Below are 24,698 nucleotides of genomic sequence, written 5' to 3' on the forward strand. Positions count from 1 at the left end.
TACAGAGCCCTCAACTTTTAGCTGGATACGTGGCTCCCCAGAACAAAGACCGCGGGTTCTGCCTTCCTTACAGCTAGGAGTGACTATGTAACTAAGCTCTGGCCCTGGTCTTTTACTTCCAACTTGTCCCTTTAAAAGGAAAGAGCAAGACCTCCTCTTCCTCAATGTACCTCTGAACTAATCCACCTGTCCTGCAGAAGGTGGGTCCTAATTACTCTATACACCAAGTTACAGATCTAGGAAAAATATGTAAGTTTCAAGAGGATAGATTTCAGATTAATATGAATAATTTTCTAATAGGCAGGATTATGTACAGATAGAAAGGGCTCTGTAGAAGGTAGTCTTTCTTACTTGCAAGGGGCCAAGCATACTAGATGGGGAAGTGTTATAAAGAAGATTCTGGTGTAAGATGTTGGGCAAGGTGGTCTTATTGGTCCTTTCAAATTATGAGATTCCAGGCTTCTATGAAGTCCAAATTTGAAAGCATTTCTGTGTTTGGACAAAATGAGATGCTAGAATCTCATTTCAATGCATTTTTATGAGTCCTCACTTACTAAAAATCAGCAGAAAATATAGAACCCTAGAGTCACCCTAGACTATTTTCTTGGCTCCAATCCACCCTTAACCAGTTGGCCACCAAGATCTATCAATTTTACCTCCTAAATATCTCCCAAATCCATTTCCCCTTTTCCAGTCTTCCTGCCATTGTTTTCTTCCATTGTTTCACTCAAAAAATGCTTTCTGAATGCCTACTGCATGACAAGCCTCACAAACACAGCGCTGAGGACATAATAAGACTCAAGGCTGTGCCTTCATGAAAGAGATAAGCAAGCAAACAAAAAATTACAAAACACTGTGATAAGTACTACTCTGAAAATATGCTATGCAAGGGGCATCTAACCCCACCTAGAGTGGAAGGCAGGAGGGATCAAGGAAGGCTTGCTGGAAGAGGTGGCACCTGAGCTGAGTCTTACAGGAAAAGTTATCTCAATCCTCACCTCCTAGGTAAAATGTGTGCCGAGCTCACCCCACTGCACTTTGTACAAATCTCCATCTCACTGCAGTACTGCTTGCATTACACCAGCTCATTGTGTCTTTGTATCTATCTTCCTTCCTGGGTTCTAGATGGCTGCAGAGAAACTATGGGTTTCACTTAGCATTATGACCTCAGCCACACCTGCGTGACTGGCAGATTGTGAGCTTCAATTAATGTTTATAGACTCGACTGGGTTTCATTTCAGTTCACAACTCACAGCCGTAGCGAAGGACATCCGTTCTTACGAATGCGTATGCCGATAGTAATTCACAGCACAGTTCTGCATCTGTGTTTGAGATTTTCTCTTGCTCCTCTTGCTCGGCCTGACTGAGCTTTCACTTTTCGTGCCTCCTCCGGCATGTACATCTGAACAGACCAGGAGCCCCACTCACAGAAAGGCAGTGACTCCGACGGCTTCCCTCCTTCGGAAGCTGCACCCACCGTGGCTACCTGACCAAGGCCAGTGAAGAAGGTCAAGGACGGCGCCACCATCCTGGCATCCTCTGCCAAGAGCTGCAGTCGTCAGAACCGTGGAATGACTGACTGGGTGAGCGCACGTTCGTCCTTCCACCTCCGGAAAAAATGACAGGAGCTCTGAAACCAGTTTGAGACCTAAACATCGCGGCTTGACTTTTTCTAAACTGGTATCTGTGGGTAGGTTAAAATGATCCGATTCTAATTTCATGTATTTTTAAGTTTGAGGCAGAATGAGGCAGTGGAAATTCATTATAAATGCAGCGTTTCCCAATGTGTGAGACACATTCTGCCCTGGGGCTTTGCAAGATGATTCTACACTTAACACGTAGGACACATTTTAGTTAAGAAGGTATTTGTTTAAGTTACCTATTTTTAGAGTCGTGTGTATATATATAGATTTACCTTTTATTTGGGCCAAGTAAAAGAGTGTGTTAATTTAAATTCATTGTCATACAAATAGTAGTATAAGAGCTCTTGGGGACTGTAGTTGGAAAGCTACTGTTGGAAAGCACCATTCCTCAAGTTCCTTACACGCGACAGCCCCACCCCACACAGCCCATATTCTGATATGGTGGAGACAGTCAACAAACAAGCATGGCAGCGGGAGAGGAGTGCATTAGAGAAAAGTGAAGCAGGGATAAGGAGTTGGCTTGGGACAGGTGGCCTACTGTTGATGAGCCAAAGACCCGAAGGAACTCAGGTCTCTCGACCTCACTGAGAGTTCTGACCAACACACTCACACTACTCGCTCCCACCCAGGCTCCTTCTGCCCTACCCTGTGCTAAGGGCTGTTCAGCTTCTTTAGTTCTGGTACGTGTCGACAGACAAAATGTTTTAATAGGACATTTAGTCTCCTTGGTATAACCCGAGAGGGCTCTACCAGAAGAGATCTCCCCCTATAAATGCTAAATGGATTTGGGGTCTATTCAGTATCTCATGGGTGTTCAGAGATGTACAGACATTTCCCCAAATTTAATCATCTCCGGTTCCGATAAAGTCCAGGGTGGGACCTGAGTATCAGAGGGTTTCACCCATGAGCCCACAGTGACCCCACCAAGACAGTGTCCTCACCAGAGCCTCTCTTCTTGGCTTCCTTTTCAATATATCAGTCTTTACTCAAACACACTAAAACTGTGCTTTTTTTTCCCCTGGCATTTAAAAAAAGTTTGTGAATAGGCACCAGCACATAGATATTGCTTTTTCACTCAGTGATGACTTTTAAATTCCTATATTGCTTCTGACCGAGTTTAGTCACCTCTTGACTGTTTTGGGAAAACCAAAGAACTTGAGAAACAAACAAAAACACTGAATTCAATCACTGAAAAATATTGGAGAGGCAGATGAAATTTCATCCCTAAGGACCTAAAATATTTCTTTGCTGACTGGCAAATGAACGCTTCCCAGCGCTTCTGATGTCTGGGGACCCCAAGCAATGGTGGTAACCAGGACTGGGGATGCTGGGCTCTATGGAGGTCCAGCATAGCAGACTCAGCAGTGAGGGGTACCTGCTCCTGGAAAACACTGAGTGCCCTAAAAGTGGGGCAAGGAAGGGCTGTGGGTGCACCCTCTTTTCTCTGGCTCATGGCAAAGCCAGGAAACAGGTCCCATATCTTCCAGGGCCACCTCTTCCAGATGCTCCTCAGGAAAAAAGGCTTCTCAGGAAGTCCTGGGTTTACAGCACAAGATGAAAAGAGTTCCCCAGTCTCCTTTGGCCAGTGCCCTGCTGCTCACCACACCTTTCCTTTCCTGTGCACTTGTCTAGGAATGAGGTTCCCAATAGAGGCAAGGCATGGGACCACATTGTATTGATGGGAAAGGCAGAAAGAGACTTTGTTTATTGTTGGTTTTTTTTTTATTTCAGCATATTACGGAGGTACAAACATTTAGGTTATATATATTGCCTTTGCCCCACATAAGTCAGAGCTTCAGGCATGTCCATTCCCCAGATAGTGGGCACCGTACACATTAGGTGTGAATATACCCATCCCTTCCTACCTCATCCCACTTGCCCGACACCCAATGAATGTTACTACTAAATGTTCACTTAAGTTTTGATCAGTTAATACCAATTTGATGGTGAGTATATGTAGTGCTTATTTTTCCATTCTTATGATACTTCACTTAGTAGAATGGGCTCCAGCTGCTCTATCCAGTATCCAGTTTAATGCAAGAGTTGCTAGATCACCATTGTGTTTTGTGACTGAGTAGTCCATGATATACATATACCACATTTTATTAATCCACTCATGTATTGATGGGCAGTTGGGTTGTTGCCACATCTTTGCAATTGTGAATTGTGCTGCTATAAACATTCGAGTGTAGATATATTTTTTATAGAATGTCTTTTGTTCCTTTGGGTAGATGCCCAGTAATGGACTGCTGGGTCAAATGGTAGTTCTACTTTGATCTTTGAGGTATCTCCATATTACTTTCCACAGAGGTTGTACTAGTTTGCAATCCCACCAGCAGTGTATGAGTGTTCCTATCTCTCTGTATCCATGCCAACATTTATTGTTTGGGGACTTTTTGATAAGTGATACCTCATTGTGGTTTTGATTTGCATTTCCCTGATGATTAGAGATGTTGAGCGTTTTTTCATATGTTAGTTGGCCATTAGTCTGTCTTCTTTTGAAAAGTTTCTGTTCATGTCCTTTGCCCACTTTTTAATGGGGTTGTTTGATTTTTTCTTGCTGGTTTTCCTAAGTTCTATATATATTCTAGTTATCAGCCCTTTATTGGAAGTTTAACATGCAAATCTTTTCTCCCATTCTGTAGGTTGTCTCTTTATTCGTATGATAGTTTCATTGGCTGTGCAAAAGCTGTTTAATTTGATCAGGTCCCATTTATTTATTTCTGTTGTTGCTGAAATTGCCTTTGGAGTCTTCTTCATAAATTCTTTCCCTAGACCAATGTCTATAAGAATTTTTACAACATTATCTTCTAGAATTCTTATAGTTTCATGCCTTAGATTTAAGTCTGTTATCCACCGTGAGTTAATTTTTGTGAGAGGTGAGAGGTGCAGATCCTGTTTCAGTCTTCTACATGTGGCTATCCAATTTTTCCAGCATCATTGATTGAATAAGGATTATTTTCCCCAGTGCATGTTTTTGGCTGCTTTGTCAAAGATTAGATGGCTACATAAAGATGGTTTTATATCTGGGTTCTCAGTTCTGTTCCATTGGTCTATGTCTCTGTTCTTGTGCCAGTCCTATGCTGTTTTAGATAGAATAGTCTTCTATTATTGCTTGAAGTCTGGTAAATTGATGCTTCTCAATTCTTTCTTTTTGCTTAAGATTGCTTTTGCTATATGGCATCTTCTCTGGTTCCATATGAAGCATAGAATTATTTTTTCTATGTCTGTGAAAAATGATGTTGGTATTTTAATAGGAATTGCATTGAATCTGTAGATCACTTTGGGTAGGATAGACATTTTAACAATGTTGATTTTGCTGACCCATGAGCATGGTATGCCAACTTTGAAATATGAGCTGGATCATGAGAGGGTAGCTCCTAGTGAACAGCCTGACCACCATGTGACTGGAAAGAAAAGCTAGGAGGTGGGAAAGCACTCACAAAAACAGCTGCAGAGGGCAATCTGTGAAGACCTTGGGGAAGCCCTGCCTATTCCTACCACAGGGCACTGAATCACAGTGCTGTCCATGCATAGCAGGGACATAATGACCACCTTGTGGAAGTGAATTGGCTGGCTGCTCAGGACACGCCATCAGACACTTCTCATGTCTTCTGGGCTGTGTGCCACTAACAGTGAAGCTGAGTCCCTGTAACACAAAACCATGTTTAAGCCATATTACTCATTTAACCAAAAGACTAACTGTGCAAATGAGGTTTTCAGACATTTCAAAAGTTGACTCTGGCCGGGCGCGGTGGCTCACGCCTGTAATCCTAGCTCTCTGGGAGGCCGAGGCGGGCGGATTGCTCAAGGTCAGGAGTTCAAAACCAGCCTGAGCAAGAGCGAGACCCCGTCTCTACTATAAATAGAAAGAAATTAATTGGCCAACTGATATATATATATAAAAAAATTAGCCGGGCATGGTGGTGCATGCCTGTAGTCCCAGCTACTCGGGAGGCTGAGGCAGAAGGATTGCTCGAGCCCAGGAGTTTGAGGTTGCTGTGAGCTAGGCTGACGCCACGGCACTCACTCTAGCCTGGGCAACAAAGCGAGACTCTGTCTCAAAAAAAAAAAAAAAAAAAAGTTGACTCTGGTGGACTTTGAGCTGCATTTAGACTTTTATTTGACTTCTCTCAACTTTCCTAATCATACAGCACCCGGAAGGAAGGTTATCAGTCTTCAGCGTCATGTCAACATGGTTACTCGTGGTCCTTGTGTCTTGGGTTATCTGTTGAAGGTGTTTCTGGTAAATCATTCTGAACACTTAGTTGATTTGTTTATCCTTTCTGATCTGATCTGGTTGCGACCCCTTGCACTCAGTGAAATTCTAGCATGCTCTCATGAAAAGGACATCCAGGAGAAAGAAACATACTTTGTTTAATTAAAATCAAAATCCGTTAAAAGCTAAGTTCACACTGGACTTAATAATTATCAAACCCTTAAGTAGACAATAATCATATAGATAACATCTAAGTCTCAAAAACATTATATTTTATTCAAAAAAATCTGTCATTTTTCCTCCACAAGTATTATATGAGTTAATTCAGGTTATATATTAATGCCTTTAAATTAAATTTATACTATGTACTTGAGAATAACAAAACATGTTCAGGATGGAAACATTCTTCAAAAATACAGAAAATGTACAAATTAGTGACAATTAACATATCTCCAAAGCTTTATTACATTAAATCGTTCTCATTTCATCTGTTCTGAATAATCTATTAAAAATTTGCTGTCAGTATGATGTACAAAATTTTTTAAAAGAAATAGACTGTTATAAACTCATTTCTAGTTGTTTTCATTATATTTCAAAATAACTATCAAATCAATGTACTTGATTTCTTAATTTAGTGAATGCTCTCCAAGAATTTTTTAATCCAGGAAAGAAGAATATCCAGTTCACTGATGGCTTTGTAGATTCCTTTGTTCCCAATCTGCAGAAAAAAAACATAGATATAATAGCAGAAATTTTTCATATTTTAAAAAACAAAGTATTCAAAAATAAGGAGTTGGAATTCTTACCTTATAAAATATTCTTTTCATTCTAGTAATGGATTTCATTTCTCTAGCTGATGAATCACAGGAAATCTAAGAAACCAACAGAAAGTACAGATAATATTGTCAAAGAGGCATTCCTCTTCCAACCATCAAACAAATATTTATCAAGCAGGAATTATGTTCTGGACACTGGATTTGCACTGGTAAATAAATAAATCATGGTCTCTTTCCTCAGAGAGCTTACAGCTTCATGGGGGATGCAGATGAAAAATAAGAAACGAACAAAAAATTAAAATTTATAAATTGCGATTAAAGCTATATTGGTAATGCACAAGGCTCTATGACAGGGCTTTATGGGAACAACCTGCTTTCAATTGGATGGTGATGATGGGCTTATTCAAAAAAATGACATTTCAATTGATATCTGAAAAATGAGAAGGAGCCAGCTATGTGAAGAGAAAGAAGAGAGAGGGAGATGGGGAAGAAACAGGAGAGAGTAACTCAGGCAGAGGGAAAGGTGTTGCAAAGACCCCGAGGCATTAAAGAGCTTAATGCCTTCCAGAAACTTTAAAAAAGATAGCATGGTTGGAGCAATTAAGCAAGAGAAATGTGGGAAGCATAGGAGATGTGAGAATGACAAAAAAAAGTTTTACTTTTTGAAAAGTCACTTTCCCTATCTTATACAATGCACAGCATAAGGTTCTGTGCAGATTGCCAGGAGAAAGCACCCAGGAAGTTAATATTGGTTACTAAAATAGGAAAAGGAGCATGCTGGTAGCTTAATAAGCTGGCTTGTAGCCTGGCTAGAGGAAACTACCGGTCTCCTTTGTGTAGGTGAGTTTTCTACTCCTATATGAGCCCAGGAATCACTTAGGAGTCAAATAGGAAGAAATTAACATCCTCTTCTATTTGCCCCAAATTTTCATAGGGTTAATTAAAGAAAAGGGAAGGGGGGGGGGAGTAACCATTTCTAATTTATCTACTTAGTTTGTACTTGTAAAACCTAGTGCTGGGATAGACCAAGGAGATTGTATTGGCCAATTGCTCTCTATTTCCAGAAAGGAATATCAAGGCCCAAGTGGTTAAGTCACTCACCTGAGGTCCCATGAGAGCTCCTAACCTAGTGACAAAATAGTGTCACTAAATAAAGACAACAGTTACTGTGTTTCCCCGAAAATAAGACCTACCCATAAGCATTTGCACAATATAAGCCCTACCCTGAAAATAAGACCCAGTGATGGGCGTGGCTACGCAGCGTATCTGCACAACCCATGCATTTCGTCAGGGAACGGTAAAGAAGATGAGCAGCCCTTCTCATCTGCCCCATGAGAGCTCTATTGCTCGACATGAGAGATTGGGGCCAATGGTTCTAAAGGAATTAGAGTCGCAAGAAATTCAGGATGGAATTCGGGGTTTGGAGAGTTATGATGATGTTCCAGAAGAAGACAACTTAACTATATTTGAATAAATGTAGATTGTTGTACCGTACTTAAAAAATATAACACATCCCCTGAAAATAAGCCCTAGGGTGTCTTCTTGAGGAAAAATAAATATAAGACCCTGTCTTATTTTCTGGGAAGGAAGAAACTCTTCATGTGAAAGTGGCCTTCATGATTAGGCACAGAAATCTCTGTGTTCAAGGGGCAGCAGACACAGATTGATCAGGTTGAGGTACAGTTTGCAGGATTCACAAACACAGGGTCAGACCTCCCTGTGTGACAAGAGCCCTGAATTAAGAATATTCTCTGGGTTTACATTGCACTTGCACCAAGCAATGCAACATGTGGTGCTTCCCTTTGGAATGGGTGGAATGTTCTAATCTGTCCTTAGTATATATATGAACTCTCAGTAAAAATTTGTCCTATATTCAGTGCATGTAAGTCTTTTTTAAAAATACTAATAATTTCATTCTTCATGTTCCTACAGTCATGTATGACGATTTAAGTATTGAACACTAAAGGTGAGAGACCAAAGAAGCCAACCAAAGTCTGAACATTACAGAAGTTCAACATTAAGGCATTCCTGTCGACTATGCCTTCCGCCCAGAGAACTTTGATGTACAATGCACCCTGCAGAGGGCAGGAAGTACCAGATAGGCTTTGGACCTCATTCACATCAAAGGCACATGCTGCCTTAGGAAGAACAAGGAGAATTGAAAAGGAGAAAAACAAGGTTTGATGGGGAAAAAAAATTAACAATGCCAGTGTTGCCACTAGAGCTTCAATCTGGCTTATGGGATGCTTTCTGATGCCTTGAGTATCATTTACTGCAAATAACCTGTAGTCAAGACCTGATCTAGAAGGTTATTTTCTTAACTGTTGTGTATCTGCAGATCTAGTAGTATGCAGCATAATTCAGATTTCACTGGCATAATTCAAATTGCTTTGCTTGGAAAGAGGAATTTATAAAATAATTTCCTTTCCTTTATGCTTTAGAGTAGAGTTGCAGTTGCCGAAATTGGATTGCATGACAAAAGGGTCAACAGTTTTATTGTAAGAATGGCTTCACTATTTGAGAAACTCAACTGAAACGCATGTGATCTAGACTAGAGGCAATTTATTAGTAGGGCTAGAATAACTAGAGGTCAGCTCAGAGAAAAGTGTGAGATAGTTGTGTAATAAGAAAAATTAATTATTCATTATAAAGTCAACCCATATTTACTATATGCTAGGAATAGAATAGTGCCTCTGCCATATAGCACTGATTTACAATTGACCCTTAAACAGGAGCAGGTAGGGTTCAACTCCCATGCAGTAAAAAATCTACATATAACTTTTGACTCCCCTAAACATAATGACTTATAGCCTACTGTTGACCAGAAGAAGCCTCATTGATAACAAACAGTCAACATATTAGGTATATGTATATTTGGTATATGTATTTGGTGTATGTATTATATACTGTATTCTTATAATAAAGAAAGCTAGATAAAGGGAAGTGTTATTAAGAAAATCATAAGGAAGAGAAAACATAATTATTATTCATTAAGTGGAAGTGGATCATAAAGGCCTTCATCCTCATTGTCTTCACATTGCATAGGCTGTGGAGGTGGAGGCAGAGGAGGGGCAGGTCTTGCTGTCTCAAGGGTGGCAGAGGCAGAAGAGGTGGAGGAGGTGGAAGAGGGAGAAGGAGAGGCAAGCACACTTGGTGTGACTTCATGGAAATACATAGTCATTTCTATCTGACTCTCTGGCTTTTTCTTTTCTCTAAAAATGTTTCTATACAGTACCTATCCTTCCACTATTTGCTTCTGCTTTAATGTCCGTATCATAGAAGGGTCCATGTCACAAAAGAAGTCAAAAGCAGTCTTGAATAATCAGTACTATTATTCCACATTGTCTAATGTCAATTTGTTTTGTGCACTGCTTCTTCCTCGTTGGCACTGTTTCAAAAGCACTCATCTCCATCAAATTGTCTTCAGTTAATTCTTCTAGGGTGATGTCTACTAGCTCTTAATTTCTCCAAGATCCAGATCTTAAAACCCTTCACCTCCACCACTCATTTTTGCCATATCCACAATGTCTTTCATGATTTCCCTGATTAGCTCTGTTGTAAATCCTGTGAAGTCCTGCACAACATCCTGACATAGTTTTCTCCAGCAGGAATTTAGTATTTGGGGCTTCATGGCTTTCACAGGTTTTTGTGTGACATCAATGGCATCTTCAATGGCATAATCCCTTCAGACTTTCATGGTGTTCTCTCTATTGAAGTTCTCTTCCATAGCATTGACATTTTTTTCCATATAGTACCATGCTTTAAAGGACCTTATCACCCCCTGATCTACATACAGGCTGAATTAGAGACATTGTGTTTGGGATAAGTAGACCACTTTGATGCCTTCAGGATTAAATTTATGGGGTTCTGAGTGACCAGTGGCATTGTGCAATATCAAGAAAACTTTCAAAGGCAGTCCTTTTGGGGCAAGGTACTTCCTGACTTCAGGGACAAAGCATTATGGAACCAATCCAGAAAAAGGTTTTTGTTGTCCAGGCCTTTTGTTGTATTTACAACCAAAAGACTGAAACTGGTTTTTATCTTTTCCCTTCAAGGCCTGGGGATTTTCAGCTTTACAGCTAAGGACAGTCCTGATAATAAACCCAGCTGCATTTGCACAAAACAGTAGAGTTAGCCTAACCCTTCTGGCCTTCAATCTTGGTGTTCACTTCTCTTCCTTACTAATAAATGTCCTTTGTGGCATTTTTTTGTCTTAAAAACATGTTCAGGCAGATATCCTGTCTCCTCAGTGACTTTCCTAATGGCATTTGAGAACTCACCTGCTGCCTCTTGGTTGGCAGAAGTTGCTTCTTCTGTTATCTTGACATTTTTAAGCCAAATCTCTTTTTAAAAGTATCAAACCATCCTTTGCTGGCATTAAATTCTTCAGAATTGGATCTTTTACCATTCTTTTGCTTTAAATTGTCATATAATGCCTTCATTTTTTCATCAATCATATTAGAGTCTATAGGTATACATTTCTTACACCAATTCTGTACCCAACTAAAAGCTGCATTTTTATTATGAGATAAAAAGATATTTAATAAAAGGTGGAAGGTTTTTGCACCTGTTGGTGTAGCTGCAGTAAGACTTAACAAATTTCCTTTTCTTTTTTAATAATGGCCCTTAAGATATATTAATTTATCTCAAAATGGCAGGCAAACACAGCTACAGACCTCAATCTATGGTATATATTAAGCAATTCAATTTTTTTTTTATAATGTCATAACTTGTCTCTATTTCTTGGGAGCACTTCCAACATCACTAATGGTACTTTGTATAGGACCCATGGTGTTATTCAAGGTTAATAGTATTGTGCTAAACACAATAGAAAATATGGGAGAACCATGAAATATCACTTTTTACTGTGATATGCAATTTCCTGGAGAGACGAATTACTCACACAGAGATGATTGGCACACATAGTGGATACTCAGACTTGAGCTCACTGCAATAGCAACAGGAGGTAGCTATGAAATTATTACACTAGTACAGTATTAATACAATTAATTTTATGCAGTTATTATTTAATACTGCATCCCTGTTTATTTATATTTCTCTTGACTGTGAATGTCACCATGTACAGTCTGTTTTTCGTGTGTGTAAGTTTTCATCAATTTTAATTCTTTATAATAGATTTGTGTATATTTCATAGTAGTAAATGATAAAATTGACTAGTATCTAAACATATTTTATGCATTCATGACTTAACATTTTTCTTAATTGTCTCAATATTTCTAGGCTACACATTTCATCTGCAAGTTTTTTCAAAGTGTTGCAAATCTTCCAGAACAATTTCCAAAATATCTATTGAAAAGAAAATTAGCATATAAGTGGACCCATGCAGCTCAAACCTGTGTTGTTCAAGGGCCAACTGTATTTAATTTATAAAAGTACCCTGTGTGATGAAAATCACCTTAGGACATGCACAATGCCTCATGATCTACTGAGAGACAGAGTGACACAGAATTACAATGCTATGTGATAAATATTGTGATTGAGACAAAGATACCACTGCTCCGGGAGACAGAGGAGAGAGAGTCCCAGAAATCTTCCAGAAGGAGAAAAAAGTGAGTCGCCTCTTGAAGGGATGAGTGGAAGGAGCAGGAAGAAGGGTTGAGAAGGAAGACGAAAAAAGATATTCAAAGGGTGGAGAAAACAAAGGCGATTTAAACACCCTTCAGGTCTCAGCTGAAAATCCCCAGAGTAAATCATCCAGATTCCGGCTCCAGCCTCTGCCCCTGGCGTAGTACATCATCCTGTTGGCTCCTCTTGCACCTCCCATCACAACCTTCGACCAGCCAAGACCGGCGGAAAGTATTCTCAACGAGCTCTAGGGGACAGACAGATTATCTGCCAATTGTTTTGAGGCCCCAGCATCTGGAATAGTGTTCAGCAAATACTAGGTAATAAATGTTCGCTAAATGAATAAATCAACAAATAAAATGCAAGCATCAGCTTACTGCTTCAAAGTCCACAAGCCTACCGGATTGATAATAGTCTGAAGCACGGCCCAGACATTAGTGAGCTTTATGACTTCGTTTAAAACAATCGGATAAACAGACAATACAATCCTTGGTCTGTGTGTCCCCAATATCCTCGTGTGTTTTAAAAAATCATACAAATTTTTATTATGTGTGATGGCTAAAACAAGCATGGAAAATCTCTCCACGCCAGTAATTCTGAGGCATTCGGTACAGGGGTAACAAAGGGACAGCTACACACGGCAGTCTCTCAGAAAATTAACTGCCCACACTGTATTTTCACAAAGAATAGCCTCAGAGTCTCTCTACAAAAAGGATTTATTATATTGACAGTGGACCCCAACCTTTTTGGCACCAGGGACCAGTTTCATGGAAGACAATTTTTCCACAAAGGGGGCGACAAAGGGGGCGGGCAGTGTGGGGGCCACAGCTCTGCATCCTGGTACCAGCAGCCCATGGACCAGTGCCCATCCATGGCCCAGGGTTTGGGGACCACAGTCGTACCATGTCATATTATAAACACATGGCCATTGTGGGAGTAAAAATCATACATAAACTCTTATATTTTTTGTTTATCTCAACATACAATTTCAGACTGGATCATAACCACCTTTTTTATTGTTGTTGTTGTTTTATTTGATTATTTGTTTGTTTGGGGAGGGTTTTTTAGTCAGTCTTAATACTAAGATAGTTCTTATTCCAGCCATGGTTTTGGTTTCCTGAAACTTTTTTTTTCCCAAAATACAAATGATAGACAAGAGATTAAAAACTAAATTACTTAATTGTATTGCATGACAGCAGATGTCAAGTTTTAAGCAAATCTTATTCCCTGACTTTTCACACAGTTTTTCATATGAGATCCTACAAATATTATCTGAGATACACTGAAAACTCTAACAGTTGAGGCCAGGCAAGGTGGCTAACACCTTTAATCCCAGCACTTTGAGAGGCCAGGAGTTTGAGACCAACCCAGGCAACATAGTGAGGCCTCATTTCTACAAAAGCAAAAAACTTAAAAAACTAGCTGGCTGTAGTGGTGCATACCTGTAGTCCTAGCTAATTGGGAGTTGGAAGAATCTCTTGAGCCCAAGAGTCTGAGGTTGAAGTGAGCTATGATTGGGCCAGTGCACTCCAGCCTGGTTTACAAAATGAGACCCTGTCTCTAAAATAAATAAATAACAACAGTTGATAAAAGTGTGCCAGCGTAGCCTGATTTAAAAATAGGCTAAATAAATAAATGTCAGTTTGGCAAAAGCATGGTCATTAGGAAACCAACACAAAACTACCGAAACCAGAAAGGTTTGGAGGAAACTTAGAAAGAAATAACAAAATTGGCATTATTTGAAGAAAGCATGATTATATTTACAACCAAGTTTTCTGGAAAGGAGAAAAGATTAAGCTTAAATTAGCCAAGTGTCTGTCTACAAAATCAAATTCATAGTAAGACATTTAATTTTAACGAAACAACAAATATTCAAAAACTGAGTAAATATTTAACAGAAGAGTTTGAAAACGTTATTCAATTTTTATATTCTCTGTAACTACAAGGACCATTCAATGTAGATAAGCATAGGTAAACTAGCTTACCTAAAATAATTTTAGACCCTCACAAAACATTTCTCCATGTTCTAACAATAGAAAATAAATCAGAAAGTTTTAAAATACCTTAAATACAAATAGATACTAGCACAAGTAAACTTTTTTGTAGATTTTAAAAAATTCTTAGTGTAATTACCACTTATCAGAATGAGTTCATACAATTTAGCATGTGAAGAAAAAACAAATTTTTTTTGATACACAGTCTTGCTTTGTTGCCTGGGCTAGAGTGCCATGGCATCAGCCTAGCTCATAGCAACCTCAAACTCCTGGGCTCAAGCAATCCATGTGCCTCAGCCTCCCAAGTAGCTGGAACTACAAGCATGCGCTACCATGCCCGGCTAATTATTGCTATAGTTTTAGTTGTCCAGCTAATTTCCTTCTATTTTTAGTAGAGACAGTGGTCTTGCTCTTGCTCAGGCTGGTCTCGAACTCCTGACCTTGAGTGATCCTCCTGCTTTGGCCTCCCAAAGTGCTAGGATTACAGGCATGAGCCACTGTGCCTGGCCTGAAGGAAATTTTTAGCTCAGCAATGGAGCTGCACCCCATAATAATTTTACTGAGAGATAATAGATGTACATATTTTCAGGATACATGTGATATTCTGATACATTCATATAGTGTGTAATGATCAAATCAGGGTAGTTAAGATATCTATCACTTTAAATATTTGTCTATTCTTTATGCTGGGAACATTTGAATTATTCTCTTCTACCTATTTTGAAATATACAACAGGTTATCATTTATTGTAGTTGCCCTACTAATTTATCAAACACTAGGTCTTATTTCTTGCATCTAACTGTAATTTTTGCACTCATTAATCAACCTTTCTTCATCTCCCTCCACCACCTTTCCTGATCTCTTAAAACTACAAAGATCCACATTTTTAGCTTACACATATGAGTGAGCCATGCAATGCTTGTCTTTCTGAGCCTGGCTTATTTCACTTAACATAAAGACCTCCAGTTCCATCCATGTTGCTGCTCTTTGTCCTTGACTTTTGAGAGTTTTATTATTATATGCCTTTGGGTATTTTGTTTGGGTTTAATCTGTTTTGCCACCTTTGAGCTTCCTATACCTGGATATTTATATCTTTCTCAAGTTTTGGAGAGCTTACTGTTATTATTTCTTTGAATAAGCTTTCTACCCCTTTGCTCTTGCTCAGCTCTCTCTTGAACACCAATAATTCTTAGATTCAGTCTTTTGAGGTAATTTTCTAAATCTTGTAAGCATTCTTCATTCCTTTCTATCCTTTTTTCTATTTTCTTCTCTGACTATTTATTTTCCAATAGCCTGTCTTGAAGATCCTTGATTATTTCTTATGCTTGACCATTCTGCTATTGAGAGCCTCTGATGAATTTTTCAGTTCGGCAACTTTATTTCCCAGTTCCAAGATTTCTGGGGTTTTTTAATTATTTGAATCTCTTTGTTAAATTTCTGATACATTTCTGAATTGCTTTTCTGTGTTATTTTGGAGATCACTGAGTTTCTTTAAAACTACTATTTTTAATTTCTGATCAGAGGGCTTACCTACCACTGTCTCATTAAGGTCAGTTGCTTGTTCCTTGTTTTTTCTATTTGGGGAGATCATGGTTCCCTGTTTGCTATTGTTTCTTGTGGATGTATGTCTAGGTCTTTGCATTGAAGGATTGGTAATTTATTCCAGTTTTCTCTGACTGGCTTATTTTGCTTTTTATTGGGTATGTTTGCTTAGAGATTCCTTTGTAGTTTACCTGTTGATCATCTTTTTTGCTAGGTCACTGCCTGTTTTTCAGCACTAGATGGAGCCTTAAGCCCAGTTTGCATCAGCTCCTGTAAACATTCAGGACACTGCTTATCCTGGGTGGGGGAAGTCCCAAAAAGGATACCCCAGCAGTATGGAAAGGCTGGCTTGGGGATTAGTGCCCAGGCGACCTGCGTAATATACCTTCTATAGCGTGGTGCTGCTGAACAGCCACTCTAATTTGGCATCTCTTTTGGCAAAGATACAGAGCAGAGTTTCCCAGGCTGGGGATGCTAGTCCCACATCCTCCTTTTGTCTCTGGCTGTCCTCAGGAATTTTATTCCTTCAGGCACTCACAATGTGCCCCATGCATTGAAGCAAGGACAGGAGTCCTGCCAGGGAAACCAAAGACGGTGGGGAAGCTGGTTGTCCAGCTTGATCTCATTTTAGCCAATATAGTAATCGTGAGTTGGGGGAGGATTTTCCTATGCTTGGTGCCAGAAGTAAGAGCCTCACAGATATAAAAGTTCAATTCTCTTACCATCTGCACAAAGTTCTTCACTTCTCTGTGGCCCCAGGAACTGTCTCATGCCCATATTTGAGTTCTTGAATACTATTGGTGATAATCTTAGTGCTGTATATTTATTTTTGGTTTTCTGTAGGGGGGAGTGAAGCCAGTTTACTTCTATTATGCCATTTTTCATGCCCCATAATTTTGACAGAGAGGTTATATATCATTCCCCAAGGAATCACTTTGTCAGCAAAAAGATTCTATAACATAATTAGAAAATACATTTACCAAGAATAAAACCAATTACTTATAAATAATCTATTAATCTTTAAATTAAAGTACTCCTGTAATTTATACACATGATACATTGTAACACTGACATTAGACAATAAAAAAGGTGTTTGATTGCTTAAGAGAACCACTCCTCTGGAAACTGTTGAGAAAATGTAATTGGATGAATGTTCAATGTTCTCTGTATAAAAAGCAGTAAGGAAAACACTAATAATTTGGCAGACCTACTACATGATAAGACCTTTGACATATTATTTCACTTATTTCTCCCAACAACCTCAAGATTAGTCTCACTTCCAATTCTTGCTTTATTAGTTCAACCAATTGTAATTTTAAAAATCCGAAATTATAAGGATGAATAATTGGTTATGTTTCACAATTCGATAAGCTAGTTGCAATTAATTATACAAATTACTTATCAAACGACCTATAAGAGATGAATACACAAATATTCTATTTGCCAAGACTTATCAGACTTTAAAATTAATTTCACACAACCAATAGGAAGAAATGTATCTCTCTAATTGCCAGTTACCATCCAGGCTCTCAGAATGTTAAAGTAGATGATGAAATATCCTGAAAACTAATGGAATTTTTTTCAGTTTCAATTCTGATCACCAGTAGTTAGGCAAATTATTACACGAATGCAATGAGACAAATGTTAAATTCCCTTTCAAGTCTGAGGGTATTTGAGTTTCATAAACATCTTTAAAATGTCTTCTTAGGGAGAACCGTGCAGATTGGAGCAAGTCTTAGCCACTGGGAGGGTCTGATGTGCTTGTGTGTCTGGATAGGGGATTAGGCAATCCTGAGGCGTTTGGGGTTGAATTAATGCTAAGCAATAGCAAATCAAGCTTCAAAAACCAAAAATACACATATTAACTTCAGGGACATTAAAAGTTGCATGGGAAAAGAAAAGTAGTAAGAGTTTACTACCTGGCTCAGTTGTGAAGAGTATTTACATAACCATAACAATATAAATGTTAAGAATTGGTCTTAATAAATTATGATATAAAATTATGATATAACTATGCTGGGAGGATAGGAGTAGGTGAGAAAGGTGTATGGTAGGGACAGGTAAAGGAGAGAAAGCTAAATCCTCATCTTTCACGGTAAGAAATCAAGACATGACGCCTAGACCGGAAAAAACAACCAGTACTAACACAAACATGTTTTGTTGAAACACAGAATACCAAAATCTACCAAAAAAGGGGAAAGTGGTTGCCCCTAGGGAAGGAGAAATGGGGGAGAAACTTCAAGATTTGTAACAAATCCTGTAGAGTGCCTGACCATTTAGGGACATATAAAATTTGAACAAGAAAAATTGAAATGAAAGAGAAAGCTGAAATTGCCTTCAGAAAAATAACAATAAACCATATTGCAAAAAATTGACAAAAATTAAATTTGCTCATACACAACAAAAAAAGTCTTCTTACACATACATAGGTCAACTTTCCAAATGCTATAGTTAGAAAAGAGTATAAAAATAAATTTTGTGTTATACATAACTTATTTTTTTGACAATTTTACCATCTGAATTACCCAAATCAAACTAATTGGAAAATATAATATTTTATCAGGTGCTACAAAATTCTTGGAACATTATCAGAAATAATGAAACGATTTTCAAATACAGTGGTACTTGGGATTCCAGACTATCACAATAATTGTCACAGTGTTGTATCTTAAGAATGGTTCAAAATGATGCCAGTCTTAGTGGACTTGCAAAGAAGCCCAAAAGGCAGGTAGCCTAGAAAAAATCAGAAAGTTCCCACAAAAATAAAAATTAATGTAATAATTTAAGCACAGGAGTTAATAATGAAACTGAGAAGAAATGACAACAAAAGTCAATAATTCCTTGGTCATCATTGGAGAAAATTAGAAAACCAATCCCTTATATTGAAAACTGGTAAATAAAGAAAAATAATTATTTACCCTGCCTTTCTTATAAGTTCCTCAGAACATGCAAATACTGAGGAGTAGGTTCTATTTATAGAATTATCCAAGCTTATGAATAAAGGTAAAATAGCATTTAAAAATTATTGTTTTACAATGCCTTGTGAATTAATGGATCTAGACAGTAATTATCAGTGGCCACTGTTGAATCTGATCAGGTCTCTCTATATAATTGCCCATGTATTGGAAATAAAGAGAAAAATATATTAAACGACACTATGAAAATGCAGTTGGAAAATATAGACTATGAGAAATTCTGTAAGACAAATTGCCCAATTTCTTTAATAAATAATTCAGGGGGAAAAGAGGAAGAAAAGAAAGAAGAATAAAGAAAAGGGAAAATTCAGGGAATAGGGCAGAATTTAAAGAAGCATGTTGCTTCAATGAGGGGCAAAATTAGCTCTAAACAGTGCTTTGATTCTCTTGCCTAACAAAACTTAAAAAACAAGATCTGAAAAAACATTTTGACAGTTTCTTACAAAGTTAAAAGTACATCTAACCTCTGATCCAGCCACTTCACGCCTAGGTATTTAAACAAGAGAAATAAAAATATTTCTCCAAAGACTTGTACATGAATATTCATAACAACTTTATTTATGATAGCCAAAAAAGAGGAGGGAAAGAATCAAATGTCCATCAATAGGTGAATAGATAAACAAATTGTGGCATATAATTACAATGGACTGCTACCTGACAATAAAAAAGGAATGAATTATTGATATATGCAATAACACAAATGAATATCAAAATAATTACGGGTAAATGACCAGGTGAAAGAAACCAGACCACAAAAAAGATTATAATATATATAATGCCATCATTTACATTAAACTCTAGAAAATCCAAACTGGCTTGTAGTGACAGGAAGAAAATCAGTGATCTCCTGGGGACAGAAGGACAGGACAGGGAGGCACAAAGAAACTTTTGGAGTGATGGATCTGTTCATTATTTTAATTGCAGTGGTGGTTTTACAAGTGTATACATATGCCAAAACTTTCAAATGATATACTTTAAATAGGTTCCGTTAATGGTATGTCAATTACACTTCAATACATCTACAAATAAATACATAAATACATTAATAAATTTTAAATATATGCAAAATATATATGGAGAGCTACATACTACAGGGCTATGATGACACTCATGCGTGGGACTCAAACTTTTAGCAGGTGTGTTTGCCCTTCTGCGAGCGTTCTGCTTCTGTATTCCCAGTGAATGGCACCACCTCCCACACAGCCAGCACCCCGGTAGGGACCTCAGGCTCATCCCAGACTATGCTCTTCCTCAGGCTCTCCTCGCTCTCCCCATGACACTGGTGTGCCACCACTTAGTCCAGGCGCATTACTGCCATGCTCTTTTTATTGTTTCCTCTGTCTGGAGTCTCACCCCCTGCATGCATTTGTTGAATCAGCCCCTCATTGTCCTACTTAGCCCATAGCATCACACCAACCTCAGCGTCATTGCAGAGTTCTAGGTCCTGGAAACACAGGGTGGGCCATTTCTTCCTGTTCCCTGATCACAGAAGAAGGCTTACACCAGTTTTGAAATATGCTGAGGTTTGGCAGAAATAGAACTCACAGAACTCAAGCCCCCCCCTCAAAGTGCCTCTGTTGAAGCAGGGCCTTCTCCACGTTGACTCGGCCACTTCGACTCTGAATCCCCTGAGCTTTGCTAGAACTGCCGTTGAGGTGCTTTTACTCCCTTCCTTCTATGAGGATTGTTTGTGAAGTCACCTTGCCTTCCCTTCCCTTTTCTTCACCCCTTCCCCTCCTACCAACACACACAAATACACACATGCGTGCACACACATACACACATACACATACACATACACAAATACACACACACAACACACTCATGCAAGCACAAATTACTAGAGGGCAAGGTCTGTGTTTTACTAATTTTTCCCACAACAGCCTCAATAGTAGGGACAGCAGGGGAAATACAGAACTAATTACAAAAGTGCAGTTGGTTTCTATATATTGGCTATTTATACATTGATCATATTTAGTGTCCTTTTTTTGATTAAGGAAATATCATATTTAAATTAATGTTGCCTACTTCATATTTTACAACTTCTCCCTCTAAACCCTGCCCCAATCACTAATTCTGAATTCCTCACAGAGCAGATGATCAGTAAATTTATATTAAACAGATACTAGCTTCTGTTGCCAAAAATATAAAATTATGATTGGCCAAAAGATTAGACATAAGGCCAGGACGTATTTCACTAAATCGATGTTAGCGGAGTCTTTCTAAAGCTCAGGCCAGGCCAGGCTCGGTGGTGGCTCACGCCTGTAATCCTAGCACTCTGGGAGGCCAAGGCGGGCAGATTGCTCCAGGTCAGGAGTTCAAAACCAGCCTGAGCAAGAGCGAGACCCCGTCCCTACTATAAATAGAAAGAAATTAATTGGCCAACTAATATATAGAGAGAAAAAGTTAGCCGGGCATGGTGGCACATGCCTGTGGTCCCAGCTACTCGGGAGGCTGAGGCAGGAGGATCGCATGAGCCCAGGAGTTTGAGGTTGCTGTGAGAGCTAGGCTGATGCCATGGCACTCACTCTAGCCTGGGCAACAAAGCAAGAAGGAAGAAAGAGGAAAGGAAGAGGAAGAGCAGAGGAAGAGGAAGAGGAGAGGAAGAGGAGAGGAGGGGAGGGGAGGAGAGGGGAGGGGAGGGGAGGAGAGGGGAGGGGAGGGGAGGGGAGGGGAGGGGAGGGGAGGGGAGGGGAGGGGAGGGGAGGGGAGGGGAGGGGAGGAGAGGAAGCTCAGGCTAATCCTATCACTATCACTCCTGCTTCACAGAAGAGACTGGGTTACCCCAGGGTAACGGAAGCTGACAAAGGTGACATGGCTAGATGGGCGAATGGGGGAAGGAATGCATCAGGTTAGGCGGCGCTTTGGGAAGGTTGATTGGCTGACGTGCTCGCATTTGGCCACAAGAGGGAGCCAGACGCTTTGCTAAGCCGCCCAACCCACTGGAGAGGGGACCCTGCCCTGCTTAGGTCAAGTCTCAGAAAGAAGCATCTCTACTGAGAGATCGGGTCCCTTTAGGAAAATACAATATTTCTCCCCAAACAAAATAGAAAACCCTGAGTCCCTAGACATACCTAGGTTGTCTAAGCTCTGCATCTACAATTTTGCTTGTTTTAGACTGTAACTATCACTACGTGTTCTCTAGCTATTTGAGCCAACAAAACCAAATGAGTGGTAAAAAAAAACTGACACAGATTTGGGGGTTCTAGGTATCCAGACGCTCTGCACTGCGTCGGGCGAGGAATTTCTCGTGCCTCTCCACCATTGAAAGACTTCATTTAGAATAACTCTAAATTAAATCTGACAGTCAGCACAATGGCTTGCACCTAAACAGAGGAATCAAGGACTCCAGAAAAAGGGGAAACAGAAGTACTTTTTTAAATCCCCATTTTTAAAGACTGCAGAGGGCCGCTCTCTTCTAGGTGCTGAAATGAGAAAGATGCTTTTGTCCCTGTGGATGACTCCCCTCGAGCCTACAGTGACTGCCATAGGTCTCATTCTTCCCCCCCCCCCATACCAAGTCCTTTAGTGAATTATGTGCCCCCTCTTCAAGTACTTCAGTAGTTAAAAACTCTCTTACTGGGAGTGATAATAATGAAATCAGCTGGTGGGGGGGTGCACAAAATATAAAAGTATATAATAATGCAACTTTAAGAAACTGACTTAATAAGGTGACCTTCTAGGTCAAGTAGAGAATAAACCAAAGATAAGTAATGATCTTTCCCATTATTTCAGGTAAGTGAACTGGCCCACAGAATTCTCCTTGTGTTCTATAAAGAGGTACCAATTTGTAATTTTTATCATTGTTTTACTTTAGTAGACTATGAGTATTTATGAAAAATACATGCAACCCAAGTCCCGAACAAGGACATAACAAACATGAACTAACCAAAGAAAAAAAGAACTTAAATTTGTTGAATTTTTTTTTTTACCTAACCGATCAGCTCACCCTCATGAAATGCCTCTGTTTTATATGGAACTTTGATAGACCTGAACACTTTAATAGACCACAAGAAAAAGATATCCTAACTCTTAAAAAATAAAAACCCACCTTCCAGAGTTTAAGTCTCAGTGACCACAATGTCCAGAATAGAGAGCTCTTTGCATCTGACATCCCAAGGACTGTGATAATGATCACTACCACCCCCCATCCCCTTTTGCACCATCTGTAAGGTACAACCGTAACAGGCTGGAGAGAGCGTACTTGGGCCCTAACTAAGGGCACAAAAAAGATTCAAAACTTCCCACGGAGGCAATTCAACTACCATTGCATAGATGCTGCCTTGATATTTTTGTTTTGTTTTTTTGTGTGTGTATGTTTCCTGCACTGGTCTTTATTATCATGGATGTTTTTGTAGAAATCTGGTCACTTTTACCTTCTTAATGGATTCCCCACTGCTTTCTATGGGGAATTCTGTGACCATACTGATTTAATGATTTAAATACAAAGAACACATGCCCTCCCTTTATAAATGTTGACTAAGACTATGCCTTTAAAAGGGTACAAGCATAAAAAATTAAATAAATAAGGAAAAGGCCATATGAATGCTCTCATTGTTATGGGAAAGAAGGTGTGGGGAAAAGAGAGGAAAGAAAAGGAAGCCAGCCTAAAATAGTGCGTGGCGCGGAAGTTGGTGCTCTGGAAATATTTGTTAAATGAATAAATGAGTTCCTTGGAAATCATATAATGAAGGAACAATTGAAAAGTAAAAGTCGGTGCTCTGGAAATATTTGTTAAATGAATAAATGAGTTCCTTGGAAATCATATAATGAAGGAACAATTGAAAAGCAAATATTTACTTGAAAACCATTGCACATTATCTTAGCTCTCTTTAATATATTTTATGTGTCGTGCCATTCTTTGAGAAATAATAAATAGTAGCATTATGAGTTATGCGTGGTTATCTGATGCTACTGCCCTGGCGATAAACTCTCCACTTGGACTACAAGCCAATGATTATAAGGCTCCTTGCCTCCCCCTTTGGTGTGGAGAGAGCTTCCTACACGCTGCCTTCTAGACAGGTTTCTAGGACAAAACCCACATTTGCTGTGCATACTTACCCAGCAGCTCAGTTTCTGCCGAAGGCTATGAAAGTCTTCCACAAAGTGTCTTTCCTTGTAAACTTGCAATTGGAGTTGACCAAAAACGTCTTCCATGAAGAAGGACAGAAGCTGTTCTTGGAATCGGCAGTTTTTCTACAAATAAGATACAAGAAATTGCATAAGGTAAACAAGCCATGCATTTTTATTAAATGTCACTGAAATATCCCCCGATCATTACTTCATGACCATCTGGAAAAAATTAAAAGGCAGGCAAAAAAAAAGAAAGCATCAAACAGGTAGGAATGTGAAAAAGAAAAAGACTTTCTGGCTTACCATAAACAGCTTTTTTGTTTTCTTTTTTAATAATCGTATATTTTTTATGCAGTCTTCCTACAATAAAACAAAGAGAAATAAGTTGCATCTAGGATTACAAATGCCCTTTAGGTCATCATTCTAATCAAAGCCTAATACTTACTGGAATCGTTGCTTTGAGCCATGCTGCCTTGATGTAGAGGGTGTCAACAGCTTGGGACAGTATTCCCCTTGGGTAACAACTTTTGGTGAAGGAAGTTTGCTTATGCTTGGCAATGGCAAGAGACAGAGTGACAAACAGCAACCCAGATCTCAAAAAGCAATTCACCAACATTTCCCTCCACCCCACTCTGGGCGCATGCCACTCACAGCGGCCCGGGAGACAGGAGTGTTGGTTAGATGAGAGGGTAACCTACTTACTTTAGCCCTCAAAGCCACCAGTCCAATGAGATGCTGTGAAAGATAACATACAGTTCATATAGAGGAAGATCACTTTGGCTGTTCTATTTTTTTAGAGCATGCTTCATAATCAAAAAAGGTTGACCACAGCTTCTGTGACGTTATGTAAAAGCACAAGCTTACTGGTAAGATGTTTCAAAAAAAAAAA

The 24,698-nt window shown here is 39.1% G+C and overlaps 1 protein-coding gene across 1 annotated transcript; it reads right to left on the reverse strand.

Moving 5' to 3' along the window:
* Positions 1-6,493: 6,493 nt before the first annotated feature.
* Positions 6,494-24,425, reverse strand: IL26 (interleukin 26). The gene is made up of 5 exons (XM_012782353.2): positions 24,255-24,425; positions 24,113-24,169; positions 23,798-23,932; positions 6,669-6,734; positions 6,494-6,580 (listed from the first exon to the last, which is right to left on the reverse strand). Exons 1-5 carry the CDS (start codon positions 24,423-24,425, stop codon positions 6,494-6,496), a joined length of 516 nt encoding a protein of 171 aa, XP_012637807.2.
* Positions 24,426-24,698: the final 273 nt, after the last annotated feature.

The sequence above is a fragment of the Microcebus murinus genome, chromosome 10 (assembly GCF_040939455.1).
Source record: "Microcebus murinus isolate Inina chromosome 10, M.murinus_Inina_mat1.0, whole genome shotgun sequence".
Lineage (NCBI taxonomy): Eukaryota > Metazoa > Chordata > Mammalia > Primates > Cheirogaleidae > Microcebus > Microcebus murinus.